Genomic DNA, 15,125 nt, shown 5'->3' on the forward strand with positions numbered 1-15,125 from the left:
ACACGTTCTGAATTAAATTTATAATACTGTTTAGATAAGTGACTTGTGCCATTTAGTTTGTGTTAACGGCTTCACTTGATAATGACTGTATTTTTCCCATATCTAAATTTACAGATACATTTCTCTAAACATGAAAATGTATGTAACAGAAATGAGCATTAAAAATTCTTAAAGCCTTATGTGAAGAAATATTTTGGCACACTAATACAAACAAATTATGCAGTCTAGTTATCTAATTTTTGCCAAAGATTCTAACCATGTTAATCAGTGGGTTATGGAAACTCTAAAATAAATTCTAGGTTTTGGATTAAGTTACATTGCACATTTAATTGCTTATTTTTGTGGTTCATAAAATATTTTTAATCCTCAGTTACTGTTCTGTATATGTATCCTCAGTTTGCAAAATAATAGACTCAAACAAATCTTGGTAATTTCTTTCTTTCTTTCTTTCTTTCTTTTTCCTCCAAGGGTCTTCACAAAGGTCAGAGTTCACATTTGGCAGGACCTAATGATGAACAACCTCCCATTTCCACTGGGCCTGCCCAGTATCTCCAGGCAGCTAGCACTGCTATTCAGAAACAGACTGGAATTCGAACTCTGCCTAGCAATTCAGTAACACAGGGAGCTGCTCTCAATCACCTCTCCTCTCATATTCCTACCTCAGGTGGACAACAAGGCATTACCTTTACCAAAGAGAGCAAACCTTCAGGAAATCGATCCTTGGTGCCTGAAATAAGCAGGCATGTTGGAGACAAACCTAATGGCTGTGCCGGTGTCAAAGGACTTTCTAATCATGTTCAGCAGTTGATGGCAGAACCTGTTTGTAGTCCTAACCATGGAGATTCCACATCACCAAATGTACAGATTTCAGACAATCCTCAGGTCTCTGCCTTGTTGGTTGGAAAAGCCAGTGACAGTGGGGGTAGTGGAGCCTGTGACAAAGTCAATAATTTTTACCCCACTATTTGTACAAAGACTAATGATTCTGTTGCCTCTTCACCCTCTTCAGTCATTTCTACCACAACACCTTCTCCAAAATCCACTGAACAGACAGCTACACACAGGGTTTCCAGCCTTAACAGTCCTCACAGTAGGTTACATACACTTAATGGAGAGGGTCTGGAGAACTCACAGAGCTCTATAAAAACAGACCTGCCTATAATTAGCCAAAAACCTGGTCCTCATATTATACCATCAATGTCTGTGTCCATATACTCAAGTTCCTCGGAAGTTCTGAAAGCATGCAGGTTAGTATGGGAAATCTGTCACGAAATAGGAATGGTTGACTACTGTTCAAATCAGTAAACTGAAATAATATTTTGATTTTATATAGAAATTATGTTTCAGGAAAAAATGTAAACTGTGATATAGTAACTTATCTAAAATAACAATTTCAAAAGGGTCTTTTTTACGTTTCGTATTATGGTTATACTTCAGCAATGTATCAGATGTGAAAAACCTTTTTCTACAGCCTGCTTTACGTGAGAGGCATGCTTTTAACTAGGATTGTGTTCTGCTGGTGATCTGAGTTATTTGCTTCCCTATGATTGACCTTACTCTTGGAAATAAAGTCTGAGAATGAATTAAATCATATTTGATAGAAAACAGTAAAGTCTGGAAAACTATACTGTGTGTTTTCTTTTTTGGTAACACTTTGTCTAACTGTAGGAGAGGTTATAAAGTGGATAGGAGGAAGAAGACGAAAGGCTGAAAGAACTAAGAAGTATTACAGATGGTCAGCTATTCTGCTAAGGGTAACCATATTCTGCTACTCTCAGAAATTTTTTTCTTAACTTTTTGCCTTCCCACAAAGATGAAGAATCAAAGAACAAGGAAGACTGTTTTGTTATTGTGACACCAGATTTCCCCCCTTACATATCTTAATTTATCTTTTTAAAAAACGCTTTGCTGTGGTATGATTCACATATATCACATTTAAAATGTACAGTTCAGGGGCGCCTGGGTGGCACAGTGGTTAAGCATCTGCCTTCGGCTCAGGGCGTGATCCCAGCGTTATGGGATCGAGCCCCACATCAGGCTCCTCCGCTATGAGCCTGCTTCTTCCTCTCCCACTCCCCTTGCTTGTGTTCCCTCTCTTGCTGGCTATCTCTATCTCTGTCGAATAAATGAATAAAATCTTTAAAAAAAAATTAAAAAAAAATGTACAGTTCATTGGTATTTTAGTATATTCCCAGATATGTGCAGCTATCACCACAGTCAATTTTACAGGAACTTTAGCACCTCAAAAAGAAACCTGATAACAAGTTTTTAATGTAGTGTTTTTATTCTGTTTATACTAAACACAATAAAATCTAATCCTAAATTAAATAATAAATTATCTTCTTCCTTTCTTGAATTTACTCATAAATTATCTTTATAAGACAATAAAATTCAGATAAAGTAAGTGCTTAGGGCACATATATGAAATGCTCTGTAATATGTATATTACATAACATTTGAAATTTGAACACTTAATACATCGGAATTTAAAAAGATTGTTCTAACTTGATGAAATTAAGTAAAATAGAAAATACATGCTGTTTTTAAGTAATTTTGAACTACCTAGACTATTTTGTTTACTACAAGTTTTGAATTTCAACGTTGAAAATAATTCTTGCTTAATCACTGTAAATCTTCTCTTGAAACTGGTAGTTGTTATGTATTCTCTATTTGCTTTACCTAAAACTTGTTTGGACGTGCGTTACTTAGATTCTTTTATTAGGATTGTGAGTCAGCCATTAAATGGGTGTCACTGACAAAGTTAAACAGTATAGCACATTTAAAATTTTTATGTACTTTGTACTTGGCAGCCACCTGGTGTGGAGTAATGGAAATAACTAATATTTTATGTAAAGTTACAGTTAAATGAAATTGGTATCTCATTTTTTTTGGTAGATAAGAGATTTTAACCGCATTTCATTTTCAAGATATCCGTAAATATTCAGTGTTGGGTAAAATAGTTTCTTGGAGATTGGTTTTTGGCATAGCAACTACTTAAAAGCCTTTTGCATTACATCGGATATGAATTTTATTTTTTAAAATTGCAAGTATTGGGGTGACTGGCTGGCTCATTTGGAAGAATATATGTGACTCTTGATCTCAAGCTTGTGAGTTCCAGCACAACATTTGCTGTAGAGATTACTTAAAAATAAAATATTTAGAAATAAAGTTGCAAGTATCTGTAAGACACTGTATAGAAACCTGTGACTGCATGGTTTTTTCAGTTTTCCAGTGTAAGTGTTAATTTAGTATTGAAGACACATTCAACACCACCATTCATTTGGAAATCAGAAAGGGAAAAATAAATAGAAAATAAAGGACAGAGGAAAGAGAATAACAGAACAGGATCTGAAAGTTAAGGTTAAAATTATTCTGAGGCTTTGAGAAAGAGCCAGGTTGACAGGTGATAACTGTCTTGCAGTTCTGTTGATTGATATTGACGTATCCTGCTCAGGATGAATTCATATTCCTATAAAGGAAGTATCAGTGTGAGAGTTCCCTCGTTGCTCTCACACTGATACTTCCTTTATAAGAATATGAATTCATTGAGTAACTTCTGGAGGAAAAAAAAAGTAAATTGTATAAGCGTTTATCTGTAGAACACCTTTCATTTTTTGTTCTAAATGATGTGTTTGAAAGTAAATTTAAATAAGGTGTTTTAAAAATAATTTTCATATAATAATGGATTTCCCTAATAGAGTTAAATAAGATTTAAGAAGTCTTTAAAAATGAAACTCTTAGGGGCGCCTGGGTGGCACAGCGGTTAAGCGCCTGCCTTCAGCTCAGCGTGTGATCCTGGCGTTATGGGATCGAGCCCCACATCAGGCTCTTCCGGTATGAGCCTGCTTCTTCCTCTCCCACTCCCCCTGCTTGTGTTCCCTCTCTCACTGGCTGTCTCTATCTCTGTCGAATAAATAAATAAAATCTTAAAAAAAAAAAAAAATGAAACTCTTAATCATTCCTATATATACCCCCCCTTCTTCCCCTTACAGTTTGGATTGTTATAGTAAAGTTTCTCATGAACAATTACAGATACATGCTTATTTAGAAACTCATTTATTTTTATTGTCCACAACCCTATACTTCTGCCCTGGGGTTGACTTTCTTGTATTTTTAGCAGAGAAAAACTTGTGGCTTCTTTCTTAACAAAAACATGAATTAGTTCTGAGCTCTTAGAGCTTTTGACTTGAATAGGTAGAAATATATTAAGCAATTACCATGTAATTTCATTGTATTACTTGTTCTGAGTTTTCTTACATGTCTGTGTTCTCAGAAGTTTTCAAGGTTGTGGTTATTTTTATTTTTTTTAATTTAATTTATTTTCTTAGGGAGAGGTGAGGGACAGATGCAGAGGGAGAGAATCTCAAGCAGGCTTCTGCCCCGAGCCAGACACCAGGCTCAATTTCATAACCTCCAGGGTCATAACCTGAGCGAAGTCCAAAGTCAGGCGCTTAATCAACTGAGCCACCCAGGCGCCTTAAGTCATAGTTATTTTTAAAGTGCTATTGTTTGGTTCATCTTGGTCGCAGTTACAGTATCTTGCTGCTTTTAAGAGTTTAGTTTATAACTTCAGTATTCAAGTGATTGAATTAGTTTTGGCTCTCTTGTGCATGCCTTATCTTTTTCTTTCTTTATTCAAATGTATTTCTACTTTACATTGCTTGAGTTTCTATATATCCATAATCTGTTCTGTTACAGAATTGTAGAGGCAGACTTGTACTAGCTATCATTTCTTATACCTAGTCTCATTTTTCATATTGAGAATAGCTAAACTTGGTGCTACATTAAATTGGCTTAGAAGATGAAGAGCATGTTAATACTTGACCCATATTTTTTGGTATATTATTGGTTATATTCTATCACATTTCTTTCTGTGAAACAAGATTTTTGTAATCAGACTGAATAGTATTTTGTATAAAGTGATGCATAATTCAGCATTGAAACCATTTCTTTATTATGTAGAGATTGTATTGAGTCTTAATGTATTAGTCTAATGAAGATACTTGAATTTTCCCTTTATCAGCTTCAGACAGGTATTTTTTACTTGTGAAAAGGAGGTATTCTGTGGATTTTATAAATTAGAATCAATACTGTATCTTAAAACTTTAAAATGTATCATATCTAACTGTAATGTAAACATACAGGTCATCATATTTTTATAGATCAATACTGGGACCTATTCATTTAACATTTAACCTTAATTAGTAGTTAAGTGTAAAATTTATTTTAATATAGGTCTTCACATTGTTTTATTTTAAAAACAAGTCAGTAATTTTAAACTTAGTTCTTAATTGTAATAACAGAAGCTCTTTGTCATAGTTAAAAAAGAATAGGTTATGCAGCCTCACGGCTATTTAATATGGCATCTGAAAAGTTGATAGGGATTGCACTTGAAGCCTTAGTTTTCATTACCCAGAAGGCCTAACTTCAGTTTTTTCCTTAGCAAAATAAAGTTAATCAAGAAATGATAATTTTGCTTTTAATTTGTGTTATTATGTGATCTGAAATTTTAAAATCCTAATCTGTACTTACATTAACGCAGTTACTGATGCATATTTTACTCTCCAAAATAGTTTCCACATTCTTTGAAACTGTAATATTTTTAAGAGCTGTTTTCCTTACATATCTAAATACATTGATTAATTTTTTTAAACTGTTTATTTATTTATTTGACAGAGACAGCGAGAGAGGGAACACAAGCAGGGGGAGTGGGAGAGGGAGAAGCAGGCTTCCCGCTGAGCAGGGAGCCCGATTGCGGGGCTTGATCCCAGGGATCATGACCTGAGCCGAAGGCAGACACTTAAGGACTGAGCCACCCAGGCACCCCACGTTGATTATTTTTTAATTTAATAATTGAATAGGATAATCTGTCTTCATTTTTTTTTAAAACATTTAGTGGGTGAGGGAGAGAGAGTATGTGCACATGGGGGGGGAAGGGAGAGAGAGAACAGGGCGGAGCCCCGTACCTGCTCCATGCCACTGCCTCTGAGATCATGACCTGAGCTGAAACAGAGCCTTATGCCCAACCAACTGAGCCACTTAGGCAACCCAGTCTAAATGATTTCAAAGACATAACAGTTTTCTGTATTTGTTTTGAGGTGATTGGTTTTTTTAATTTTAAAGCTTTAGTAATATTCCTATAATGTGCTTCTACTAAAAAAAAGTTTGTATTTTGGAGTAATTTGCCTACACTATAAGAATTTGTAATTTATAAAAATATCTTTCATTAAAGGAAAAATATTAATCCAATGCCTACAATTACATATTTTAAATATTAGTGTCGTAAATTACAGTTGTCATAAATGTCATAAATTACATAAATGGTGTCTTCCTGGATATTAGGGAATTACACAGAAATTCAGTTTTGAAAATAGAAAACAAATGGTCTTTCTGGATTCGAAAGTTTTCAAAAGTTATTCTGTAAATAATTAAGACATTTAGGAAAAGAGACAAATCCTAGTATGAGATTATTACCTTATCCTATCTTTGGTTCAAAGTACTGTTAACATTAAGTGAAGAAAATCTAAAGGTGAAACATGTTAATATTTTTCAGGCACGAAAATAAATTGGAAAATTAGAAAAATTTTGTCAATAACTTGTTATGTGGATATACAGTGTATTTCACTTAGTTTTCCTTAAATGATAGAAGAAATCAAAGTATCTGCCAGCATTACTTTTTTGATTATTTTCCTGAATGAATACCAATAACAAAGCATGATTTTATTTTTGTGAATGCTTGATACCTAAACCTTAATTTCAGTTTCTTTTTTTTACTTTCTATTTTCACAATTAATGAATAGCTGATACATTTTTTCTGCTTATTATTTTCCAGGAATCTCGGCAAAAATGGATTGTCTAATAGTCATATTTTGTTGGATAAATGTCCACCTCCAAGACCACCAACTTCACCATACCCTCCCTTGCCTAAAGACAAGTTGAATCCACCCACACCTAGTATTTATGTGAGTTTCACTAACAAAATATGAATATATCAAGTGTCTGAACTTACCTGTCTTTTGAAGATATATTTTTATACAAATGCAGATGCTCTCTTAGCCAAAGTTAAATTTTTTCTCATAAGTTGATGATTGTGCAAAACATACTTTATCCCAGAAGATGATAAATAACATTTCCCTATCTAAATACCTACGGTTTTTTACCAAAGATTATTGCTAAACATCCCTGCTTTTTATTTATATGTTGTCTGTGATTGCTTTGCACTAGACTGACGTTAAGTAGTTAAAAACGTGTAGTCCATTAAACCAAAAATATTTACCAACTGTTGTTTTTTGACTACTGGTTTATTCAGAAAGATTTGTTGAAGGTAATATTTAAATTTAAATATCTTCTCACAGATGGAATGGGATTATAGAAGAGTACTGAAAGAATTGTTTTGTGTCATTTTTTGGTTAACATTGTTCTAAATGTACACTGTATGTCTTACATTTTAAATAAAGTGTACATTGTTTTAAGTTGATACAAATAAAAATAATTTGATTGTTTCCCACGGAGTTTTGTTGTCCATCCTTGCTGTGTTCCTTAGGTGCAAAAAAAGTTTTGAGCTAAAAATTGAATAATAAGCATTAATGATTTTATAGATAGAGGGTTTTGAAGATTTGGCCTTTTCTTTCCCCAGTGTTACATTATTATCAAATTAAAATGTATGCATATCTTATTGTGAAGGGAAGATGTGAGATAAACATGAAATAAACTCTGAGGGAATAAATGCAAAATGAATACTTACCTTGATGGGTCTTATTCAGTCCTTTTTTAATTTTGCTTTTAGTTTTTAAAACACTTCGATGTTGAGCATTAAGTTTACTTCTCCCACCTCTTTCATACAAGAAGTATGGAAGTACAGTTAAAGTACACTTAGGTAATACTTTGAAGTACTAAAATGTTTAAATATCATCAATATCAATTTTAGTATAATGTGATGTAATAGTGTAATATAATACATTGATAATATCATTTGAAACTGTACCAGATTAAGATGTTTCTTTAAAAGAGAAATTTATGTAGCTTTTATCTCCTAATAATAATTTCCTACAACAACTAATGATAAAATACTGTAATGTGTAGCAACACAGTATTAATGGTTAAGATACATTGTAGATGTAAAAATGACTGCTGAAAAAGCAAATATAGATTTGCAGTATAATACTTAATCGTTTTTATGAAATCTAACAAAACATTTTAATTTTACAGTTGGAAACAAAGCGTGACGCTTTCTTTCCTCCATTACATCAGTTTTGTACAAATCCCAAAAACCCTGTTACTGTAATACGTGGCCTTGCTGGAGCTCTTAAACTAGGTAAGATTGAAAAAAGAAAGTTTGAACTTTTTTTTTTTTTAACTATCTTTAGTATTTTAAAACATTGGCAGTAACTTTTTTTCCCCTTTCAGTGTTCAGTGTTCTTTCCTCTCTGCCTCTATAGCACATTTTTAGTAGACGATGCCAGTATTGGCATATTTATGTTTTTAATTGGGTATCATTATGCAACATTACTGTTTTAGATTACATGATAGAAGTCTTTCTAAGCTATAAATGTGGGCAAAATTATATCCTGTTTGTAAGTCCTACAGCTCCTTTTTATATCCTGTAATGATGGTTAGATCTAGTGTTTTCAAAGCATTGCTTTGCAAATATGGCACCACATGGCTTCAAGCAGTCTTCAGAAAAATGAATGGAGTTCCTTAAAGTTTTTTCTAAATACTTTCAGATGTTCAGTGTTTCAAATACAATTTTTTTAACACAACTTATTTATTTATGAAGATCTTGGACTTTTTTCTACCAAAACTTTGGTAGAAGCTAACAATGAACATACTGTTGAGGTGAGGACACAGTTGTTGCAACCAGCAGATGAAAACTGGGATCCCACTGGAACTAAGAAAATCTGGCGTTGTGAAAGTAATAGATCTCATACTACAATTGCTAAGTATGCACAATACCAAGCCTCCTCCTTCCAGGAATCATTGAGGGTGAGTATTTATTTCCTGGAGATTATTTTGCTATTTGCACATTACTTCTATATAACAATCCTGTTTAGTTCGTATAACTGTTTCATAAGTGCTGTAACTTAGAAATTATTGAACTATTAACAATTTAAGCAAAGGTGGAATTGATAAACTATATTTTGTTAATTGAAAAAAATTGTTTCATAAGATAACTTCTAATTTTGAAACATTTCTAATAAAAATGTTAAAGTAAGTCTACTTAATAATTGTAGAGTGATAAAATATTAAGTAAAACTATCTGTGTAGGTCTCGTTCATTTAGTAAATGAAAAGTTGTTTTCACTTTGTTTTATATGAAAAGTACTATAGGGAACATTAGTACTCTTGTGTCTCACTTGTAGTCTTTAAAGAAGACTGCAGGAGAAGCAGAAATGTGTCAAAATATATGAGAAGTACAAAAACATAACAAAATAAGGGTTCTTAAAAGGCCTACTATGAAGCAAATCAGAAATTGAATCCTCTAGCAGTTACTAAAATAGAACTTTGTGGATTCTTTCACAAACTTTGGTAATGAGATCACTAAATACATTTTTCAAACACTTGCTTGAATTATGTTTGTTTTTAATTTGAACTAACTGTTTGAAGATGGTACACGGTTGTGGTGAATATATCATCAAGTATGGAGTTGCTGTTGCACATTATGTTGTAAAACCTGAAGCTAGTATAACATTGTGTTTCATCTTATATAGAAATAAATATAAATACAAATAAATAATAAAAGGATGAAAGAAAAATTATAAAAAGTAAACTGATTTTGAACTGAGTATATTATGGACAAAATAATGCAGCAATCTCATTAAAAATAGGGTAAGCATTGTTGAAGATACTTCTTCTTAAGCTTATTTCTTTTAAAAAAAAATACCAGTGTTTTTTTTTTTTTTTTAAGCTAGTCAACTCTTTAAAGAATGCATGAACAAGTACCAAAGCTGATATACCACATATAGTACAGTTTAAATTTGTAATCTTTCATGTCATTTATTTTTAGAAAGTGTTTAAGGTTCTGACTTCCTTTTACATTTTTAATAATTGATACCAGAAGAATAATTTATGTGCAAATTGTGTATGTATAGAGTTTTTTGTGCTAAGTTATACATTACAAATTTACATATGTGTAATTTTTACACGTGCAGTTCATTGGCTTTAAATTTACAGTGTTGTTCAACTATCACTACTATCTCCAGCACTTTTCATCATCTCACTCTGGAACTATCTTCTAAGTATTAAATTACCATTATCTTTTTTCCATGGTCCCTGGTAACCACTGTTCTACTTTCTTTTCCTATAAATGAGACTCTTCTGGTTGCTTATAATACTGTTATCATATGATATTTGTCCTTTTGTATCTTGGTTATTTCTTTTACCAGAAAGTAATAATAATGTATAATAATCATAATCATGTATTTTGTAGTATGCATCACAATTTCATTTCTTTTAAAAGCTGAAAATACTCCATTGTATATATGTAAGATTTTGTTTTTCCATATATCTGTTCATGGGCGCTTGTATTATTTTCATTTGTCTATTGTGAATAATACTGACATGAAAATTTGTGTTCAAATATGGTCTCACCCCTCCTTTCAGTTTTTTGGGTCTATAACTAGAAGTAGAATGGCTATATCATATGGTTATTCTGTGTTCAATGTTTAAGAACCTGTTTTCCACAATGGCTGTGTCATATTGTATTTCTACCAGTAGCACACACCAGTTCCAGCTTCTTTGTATCCTCCCAACACTTGTTATCTTGCTACTTCTGGGATTTTTTTTTTTTTCGTTGTTGTTTTTAATAATAGCTGTTGTAATGGGTGTGGAGTGATATCCTATGGTTTTGATTTGCATTTCCCTTATGATTAATGATGTTGAGAATCTTTTCTTTTGCTCATTAGGCATTTGTGTACCACCTTTGGAGAAATAGCTCTTCAGTTTCATTGCCCCTTTTTTTTTTTAAAGATTTTATTTATTTATTCATTTGACAGAGATAGAGACAGCCAGCAAGAGAGGGAACACAAGCAGGGGGAGTGAGAGAGGAAGAAACAGACTCATAGCAGAGGAGCCTGATGTGGGGCTCGATCCCATAATGCCGGGATCACGCCCTGAGCCAAAGGCAGACGCTTAACCGCTGTGCCACCCAGGCACCCCCATTGCCCATTTTTAAGATTGAATTGTATTTTGTTTTCTTGTAGGAATTTTCTCTGTATTCTTGATGTTAATCCTGTATCAGATACCTAATTTGCACATTTTTTCATTTTTTTTTTTTTTTAAGATTTGTGTATTTATTTGAGAGAGATTATGAGTGGGGCAAGGAGCAGAAGGAGAGGGAGAGAATCTCAGGCAGGTTCCCTGCTGAGTGTGAGCCCTATGCATAGCTCAGTATCACAATACTGAGATTACGACCTGAGCCAAAATCAAGGTTCAGACGGTTAACCAGCTGAGACACCCAGGCGCTCCCCAACAGTGTAGTATCATATAGAGAATTCCATTGCTCTAGAAATTCTATGTCCTTTACCTAATTATAACTTCCTTCCAGGAAACCATTGATGTTTTTATATTTCTAGTTTTGCATTTTCCAGAATGTCCTAGAGTTTGAATATATTGTAAGTATCCTTTTCACATTGGATTCTTTTATATAAAAATATGCATCTAAGTTTCCTCTGTCTTCTCATATCTTGAAAGCTCATTTTTTTATATCTCTGAATAACATTTCTTTTTCTGGATACATACCACAGTTTATTTAATTACTAATCTACCAAAAGTGAAAGAAAAAAAAAGTCACAGTATAATTTGATGGAACCAACCTTGCTTTATCCCTGATCTTGGGGAGTGCTTTGGGTTCCTCACTGTTCTTATAATGTAGATGTAGTCTTTTTGTAGATAATCTTTCCAGGTGAAGGAAGTACCTCAGTATTGCAGGTTTATGCATTCATGCATGTGTTTTATTTTGCTTTTTCTGCATCGATGGTATGATCATATGGTTTTGCTTCTTCAGTTTTTAACGTGGTGGATTACAGTGGTTTCCCAATATTGAATCAGCCTGCATACGTGGGATAGATCCCGCTTGCCCATGGTATATAATTCTTTTTATTGGATTGGATTTCAGTTGCTGATTTTGCTGAGGATTTTTGCACCTGTGTTTATAAGACACATTCTTGTGTGTGTGTGTGTGTGTGTGTGTGTGTGGTTGTAACATCTTTGGTGATTCTTACAATGTTAATGTTGGTATTAAGGTAATCATTATCTTGGCCTTGTTAAGAGTACTGAGGAACTCACCAGTAAATTTCATCTAGCCATTGTGGTGTTTTCTGTTAACAAACTTGTAGATACAGAGGATTGGCTGAGGTCCCACCCCAAACCTTCCCTCTGGTAACCACCAGTTCTCTAGAATTGAATTTGGTTTTTTGTTTGTCTCTTTTTTTCTTTGTTTATGGTCACTTAATTTTGAACCAATTCTAAAAGCACTTAATTTTTAGTCCTCTCCCTTCCCTGTTTTAGGAATATAGTGTCCTATTTTATATCCTTTTATTTTGTGAATCTCTTGATTGATTTTTACAGATAAACCTATTTGTTTTCGTGCTTCCTACTTTTATTACTCCTGCTTATGGGCTTTCTTTTCCACTCAAAGGAATCCCGTTTAACATTTCTTGTAAGTCTGCCTTAGTGCTTATGAATTCCTTTAACTTCTGTTTTTCTAGGAAAATCTTTATCTTTCCTATTCTGAATGATAGCCTTGGTGGATAGAGTGTTCTTAGCTGAAGTTTGTTTGTTTGTTTGTTTGTTTGTTTGTTTGTTTTTTAGTGCTTTGAATATATCATACCAATTCTTTCTCGCTCTGCAAAGTTTCTGGTGAAAAATCAGCTAATAGCTTTTTGGGTTTCCCTTGTATGTAACTGCTTTCTTTTCTCTTGTTGCTTCTAAAATTCTCTCTATCACTGCTTTTTGCCATTTTAATTACCATGTGTCTTGTGTGGACGTCCTTGGGTTGATTTTGTTGAGGGTCTTCTGTGCCTCCTAGATCTGGATTTCTTTCTCCCAGATTAGGGAAGTTTTTAACTGTTATTTCGTGAAATAAATTTTTTGCCCCCTTTTCTCTTTCCTTTTTGGAATTCCTATAATGCAAATGTTATTATGTTTGATGATGTCACTGAGTTTCCTTAACCTCTTCTCATTTGTATTACTCTCCTTTCTTTCTTCTGGTCAGCTTGATTGCTTCTGGTTACTCTGTCCTCCAGGTTGCTGAGCCATTCTTCTGCTTCCTCTAGTATACTCTTTATCCCCTCTAGTGTATTTTTAATTTCAGTTATTGAGTTCTTCATCTGCAGTTGGTTCTTTTTTATGTTTTCTGTCTCTTTGTTGATGGTCTCACTGAGATCCTCCACTCTTAAGTCCAGTAAGTATGTTTCTGACCATTACTTTAAATTCTCTATCAGACATATTGTTTATTTCTGTTTTGTTTTTGTGTTTTGTTTGTTTTTTATTTTTTTAGGTCTCTTGCTCTGATTTTTGTCATGTTCTCTCATTTGGGACAAACTCCTGTATCTCTTCATTTTGTCTAACTCCCTGGGTTTCTGTGTATTAGGCAAGTCAGCTACATCTCGTATTCTTATTAGTGTTGGTTTTATGAAGAAGTCCTGTGGTATTCTGTAGTGTGATGTGCCCTGTTCAGGGGTGTCTTCTATGTGTGTGTTATATGCACCCTACTATTGTGGCTGAGCTGTGTTTGCCGTCAGTCCAGTCATCTGCAGTGGCTCTCTTTGTCTGTTGTGGCTTTGGATTGGTTCCTGTATTGTTTTTGTTTGTTTTTTTTAGTCAAGAGAATAGAGTTGTTTTTTGCTTTTGTTTTTCACGATATTTATTTATTTATTTATTTATTTATTTATTTATTTGAGAGCAAGAGCACACAGGCAAAGGGAGGGGCAAAGGGGAAGAGGAATGGGAGAGAGAGAATCTCAAGTTGACTCCACACTGAGCATGGAGCCTGGGCTCAATCTCACAGCAGTGAGATCATGACCTGAGCCAAAATCAAGAAGTTGGATGCTTAACTGCCTGAGCCACTGAGGCATTCCTGGTCTCTGTATTTTTAGTGGACAGGTTTGGGGCCTCCGTGGGCTTGAGTTGAATCAGACCAGGGATTTGCCAGAGCTGCATAATCACCAGACTATAGGGTACGGTTTGTGTGTTGTGCCTGTAGAAGCTTTTCTTGGTGGGCGAACCTGCAGCCAGACCTAATGTCTGCCCTGAGACTGTTTCAGGGGTAGTCAGATGGATGTGTGTGGTTGGTTATCTTTCCCTCTGCTGTGGACAGAATTTACTTTAGGATGGTGTTGGCACCTGTTGGGACTGCTTGCTCGCTACCAAGCTTGTGTTGCCACTTGTGATGTACTCCTGCAGAGGCTAGGTCCTCAGAATAATGCAGGGGTGGAGCTCACAGTGATAGCAAGGTGTGTATCTGTATGCTGTGGGAGGGGACCCTAACTGAGACCGTAACTGAGGCTGTTGGTGTTGGAAGGGGCATGTCCATAGAACAACTGCGACAGGTCACACTGTCCTGGTTCCCAAAAGTTTCCAAGTATCTAGGTTGGAGGGCAAGAGAAGGAAATGGTTCCTCACCCCTTTTGTTTTTTGTTTGTTTGTTTGTTTGTTTTTAAAGATTTTATTTATTTAATTGACAGAGATAGAGGTAGCTGGCCAGAGAGGGAACACAAGCAGGGGGAGTGGGAGAGGAAGAAGCAGGCTCATAGCAGAGGAGCCTGATGGGGGGCTCGATCCCATAACGCCGGGATCACACCCTGAGCCAAAGGCAGACGCTTAACCGCTGTGCCACCCAGGTGCCCCTGTTTTTGTTTTTGTTTTGGAGAAATGTCCCAAAGATCCTTGCTCCTTCGGCACACCTCTGAGATTAGTAAACAAATCTTTCACTTTTCACACAGCCGCATCTGTGCTGTATCTCTATGGAACTGTTTGTTCTGTGTCTTTAAGGGTGGGTGCTCAGTTTTCTATCTGTCCCAGCTCTTCCAGAGCCCAGCCCACTGATTTAGGGAATTGCAGGTGTTAAGTGTGGTTTTCAAATCCAGATGTCATGGAGCTATACCTTCTGTGTGTGGTCTCCAGTGCCTG

The 15,125-nt window shown here is 34.6% G+C and overlaps 1 protein-coding gene across 9 annotated transcripts in view; it reads left to right on the plus strand.

Annotated features, from left to right (window-relative positions):
- LOC113248376 (lysine-specific demethylase 6A-like) overlaps nucleotides 1–15,125 on the plus strand; it is a 147,690-nt gene that overhangs the window by 100,444 nt on the left and 32,121 nt on the right. For all 9 annotated transcript variants that reach the window (XM_048213435.2, XM_026489776.4, XM_026489777.4 and 6 more), the window contains 4 exons: nucleotides 469–1,247; nucleotides 6,833–6,962; nucleotides 8,209–8,314; nucleotides 8,777–8,982. In XM_048213435.2, coding sequence (XP_048069392.1) covers nucleotides 469–1,247; nucleotides 6,833–6,962; nucleotides 8,209–8,314; nucleotides 8,777–8,982 — 1,221 coding nt within the window. The remainder of the gene's footprint in view (nucleotides 1–468; nucleotides 1,248–6,832; nucleotides 6,963–8,208; nucleotides 8,315–8,776; nucleotides 8,983–15,125) is intronic.

The sequence above is a fragment of the Ursus arctos genome, chromosome Y (genome assembly GCF_023065955.2).
Source record: "Ursus arctos isolate Adak ecotype North America chromosome Y, UrsArc2.0, whole genome shotgun sequence".
In the NCBI taxonomy this organism is placed as follows: Eukaryota; Metazoa; Chordata; class Mammalia; order Carnivora; family Ursidae; genus Ursus; species Ursus arctos.